Consider the following 4,252-nt stretch of genomic DNA (forward strand, 5'->3'; position numbering starts at 1 on the left):
ATCCCTGATTAAAAAAGTGATAGTATCAAGATGAGACTAAGCCAATATTTTATTGACTTGAAGGTTCCCAAAGAATTGTTTATTCTACTTCTTGAGCTTATATTTCACATACTACAACCATTTAAAAAAAGAGTACATAGCAATGTCAAAAGAAAGATTTTCTTCCTACCACCATTCAATAATTAGGTCCTCAGGAGATAGATCCCTCAAGTACCTAAGTTGAAATTTGAAGGAGGGATTTTTTAAGGCCCTGATGGAAACTGCAAAGAGTTTGATTGGCTTGTGATTTGACTATATCCAATCCGATATCTTGGATGTAATAGTCCACCCATCACCCATCTAGTAAAAAGAAACATTAAATTTTGTATAACTCTCTAAAATAGCCTTTCTCCACTTCTTTTATTATTCCTGGTAAAGATGCCATTGTTTGGTTTTACATCAACTAAATTTAAAACATCTATATTATCTCTAAGGAGATTAGTACAAGGGTCCAACCTAGCTAAACCTTCTCTTTTTTCCTTCAAACTAACAACCACATTAAATTCTCCAGCGATAATAAAAGGAGTAAAGGGAACTTGAGATTCGATGAGTCTTAGGTGAGACCATAGTTGATATTTTCCCAAGAGATCAAGAAGAGCATAAATATTAGTTAAAATATAGGTTACACTAGAGTCCAAACAAGAAACAACCAAAGAAATAGAGGACGATTCCAAATCCACCACAAATGAATAATATTCTTTGGGTCTCGAAAACAAGCAATTCCTCTAGAGTTACCAAATGCCTTGATACAATGACCAGAACAATAAGACTAGATTTTGATAGATCAATTTAGAAATCTATCCATAGTCAAATTGGTTTCCTAAATAAAAATAATATCTAGAGAATGAGAGTCAATTAACCCCTGAATATTCTTTTTCTAGGGATGCTATTCATACCCCTCACATTCCAACAAATAACAATCATTTGTGAGATTGGGAGAAGTGGGAGTGAATAGTCTTCACTGACCTAGATTCCACAATGTCTTACCAATTATCTTTACCTTCACCTAGTCTATCCTTCATCCCGCATTTAATCTTTTTTTAAGGATCCTTCTTAAGGGGCTTTTGATGCACCCAAGGTTTGAAGATCCCCTCTATTTTTACCTATTATTAGAACTCTCCTTTACAAAATGAGAAAATGGATCTATTGTAATGTTAACATCCCTTCAAACAAGAGTTGCACTTTATACTAGATCATCATGGGTTTAAGAGGGTAACTCTGTATTCATATCCCTAATATATAGGTCCACCAAAGAAAACTTCTATTTTCCTTCCTACCATACCCTAACAAAACTACTTCAACACTAGAAGGAAGAAGAACTGGAAATCCTCTCTCCTACATTAAATCATCCAATGCATCAAACCCATTAAATATCTCATTATTTTGCTTATCTTTCACAACCCTCCTCTCTCCTCTCCCCTTATTTCGAGGCTGAACTGGAACAAAACCTTCCTTATCCCCACTACCTTTATCGATAGGAGTCTCTTCCTTATCAACCTTAGGTGTTGAACTAGAAGCATTAGACATACTAGCTATCAAAAAAGAACTAGGGTATTTCCTGTGTAAGTGTCCATTCTCATGACAGATTTGACATCTGAATAAAAGCATTTTATAATCTAGTAACTAAATCTAAGAATAGGATCCAAGGAATATTTCCACAAAATTTGGCAATGGATTATTTAAATTAACTTCAACACAAATTTGGGCCTGGGAGATCACCTTCCTCATTTGAGTTTGAGTTGTGAAACCAAGATGCTTTCTAGGTGGGAGAGCAATTAAGTGAAATATATCATTTTGCTGGAGCTCAAGAGTGAGCCTAGGAAGACAGCCCTATACTTGTACTATTGAGGGAAGCTCCTTGGCCAGTTTGAACCCTACATATTAGGGCTTAATGAAAAGCCCAACCTAATTATAAAAATAAGGGCCTCCTTCAAATGCATAATTTATATTTCCCATGGATGCAAAAACAATGTTAGGTTCTATAATAATGAGGGAAAGAAAATAATAAAGAAATTGACAAAACAAAAAGATGAAAAAATTAGGGTTATGGTTGGTAGTGATTTTTTAAACATACCTAATAGGGACTTGTCTAATTATCTTGGTTTTAATTGATCCTATATACACATTAAATATATTGTAAGTAGTATTACATTATTATTACATAAATATTATAATTGTATAATAGTATATTATCATTGTAACTATAATTGTAATCCTAATTGATAATTAATATATAACAATAGTGAATCCTAACCTTAGGTTTAAGCCTAGGGATTGTTTTAAATTAGGGTTTAATTACTATTGTTTCAATATGATATTTAGTAAAATCTACACTTCAATTAGTTTTAATGATAAATTATTGTTTAGGGTTAACACTTAGTTAGCGTAAGGGTTCAATAATTTTTTTTTTGTATAATTAAGATTATTGTTAGTTTGTAATTAGTGTTTAAGTTTAATTAGACTGAGATTTCAATAGGGGGTAGGATTTAATAAAATTTTGTACTTAGTTAAGTTTAATATAAAAATTTGGTTTTCATCCTTACGAATTTTGATTTATTTGAGTACAACATACTTTTTTAGTATATAAAGAATCAATGTATTTAATTTTGCTTCACTTGAATATAAAGAACCAAAGAACGAAAGGAAAAATTCTTTTCGTGCAAACTAAGTAAAGCAATTGGGCTCTATATATGTATGATTGATTTAGCAAACTTGCATTGTATTTTTGAAGAGAAATTTTGTTGTTAGGATAAATAGAAGATCCAACATTTGCAAGTTTTTATCCACACTAGGGATTCCTAGGTATATATGTGTTATTGTCTTTTTTGTGATTCACTTCCGTTATTTTTTTTCTTCCACTACTTCTTACAGTGGAATGTTCAAATTACATCTGTTCTCAAGGAGAACAAGTTGTCGAACTATGCTATTATAGAAGTGACACCACCAACAAATGATCTTGTTGCTTTGGATTTGCATGAAGTCAAGGAGGCCAAGGCTTAAAGGATCATTCTTGATGGAGTAAGAGATCATTTAATTCCTCATCTATCAGGGAAAGATACTACCAAGGAGATGTGGGATACACTCACAAGACATTATCAAAGCAATTACGAGAGTCATAAGATGATGCTGAAGAATAAATTGCATAATACCAAGATGTCCGAAGGTCAAAGTGTGACCTCTTACTTGTCCAAGAGGACACAAGTCAAATATGAGCTAACTGTTGTTAGAGAGACGATTGCTGAAAATTATTTAGTGCATATAGCCTTGAATGGTTTTTCAAAGCACTAGGAAGCGTTTGTCAAGTGCGTTGTCAGTAGACATCGACTGCCTGATTGGGCGAGGCATTGGGATGATTTTTTTTAAGAGAAAATCCATGAATGTGCTCATCGAGGAGACCAAATGAGGAAGGGTCAAGATGAAGAAAACATTTCTCTTGCAAGCAAAAGTAAGCAAAAGTCTAATAAAGGAAAAATAGAAGGTTTTTCTTCCAAGAATGGGAAGAAGAAAGATTTGAGGAAGATAAAATGTTTTTGTTGTCATTAGATGGGTCATTGTGCCAGACAATGTCCGAACAAGAAAAATAAGGACAACAAGAAGAAGAAAGTTCTTGCTACAACTGAGGTGGACGAGTTTACATTACGATTTGAGAATGATTTTTCACTTATTTCCTCTCTCTCAAGTTCACCTGCAAACAAGGTATGGTATATTGACAGTGGGGCTTCTTGCTACATGACTGGAGTCAAAGAATGTTTCAGGAAGTTGGAGGAGAAGAAGAATGATTTCTATATTGATCTCAGAGACAAATCCAAAAACCACGCAACTGGTGTTGGCACTGTCAAGTTTCAGAGGGAGTCTGGCAAACCCTTGTTCGTGGAGGATGTGTTGTATGTCCCTGGCATGACAAAGCATTTAATCTTGGTTTCTACTTTGGAAGACAAGGGTTACATCATAACCTTTGAAAAGGGAAAAGTCTATATTCATCCCAAGGATTACAAGGTTGCAAAATGATAAGAGTCGGGGATAAAAACTTGTTTCGGTTATAGTTTGAGCTAGTACATGCATTAGTTAGTAGTTGTATAGGGCAAGGAGAATTGTGACACAAGAGAATGACTCATATTCACCATGGAGAACTTAATGTTCTCAAGGAAATAGTGACAGGGCTTCTTGAGATGAAGATATAAAAGAATGAGGTGTGCAAAGGCTTTTCTCTTTG

At 33.9% G+C, this 4,252-nt stretch overlaps 1 protein-coding gene across 1 annotated transcript; it reads left to right on the forward strand.

Annotated features, from left to right (window-relative positions):
* The first annotated feature begins 3,582 nt into the window (after positions 1–3,582).
* LOC131858366 (uncharacterized) lies at positions 3,583–4,047 on the forward strand. Its single transcript, XM_059211588.1, has one exon. It carries the CDS (start codon positions 3,583–3,585, stop codon positions 4,045–4,047), a length of 465 nt encoding a protein of 154 aa, XP_059067571.1.
* The last annotated feature ends 205 nt before the right edge of the window (positions 4,048–4,252 follow it).

Source organism: Cryptomeria japonica, chromosome 9 (genome assembly GCF_030272615.1).
Source record: "Cryptomeria japonica chromosome 9, Sugi_1.0, whole genome shotgun sequence".
Classification (NCBI taxonomy): Eukaryota; Viridiplantae; Streptophyta; class Pinopsida; order Cupressales; family Cupressaceae; genus Cryptomeria; species Cryptomeria japonica.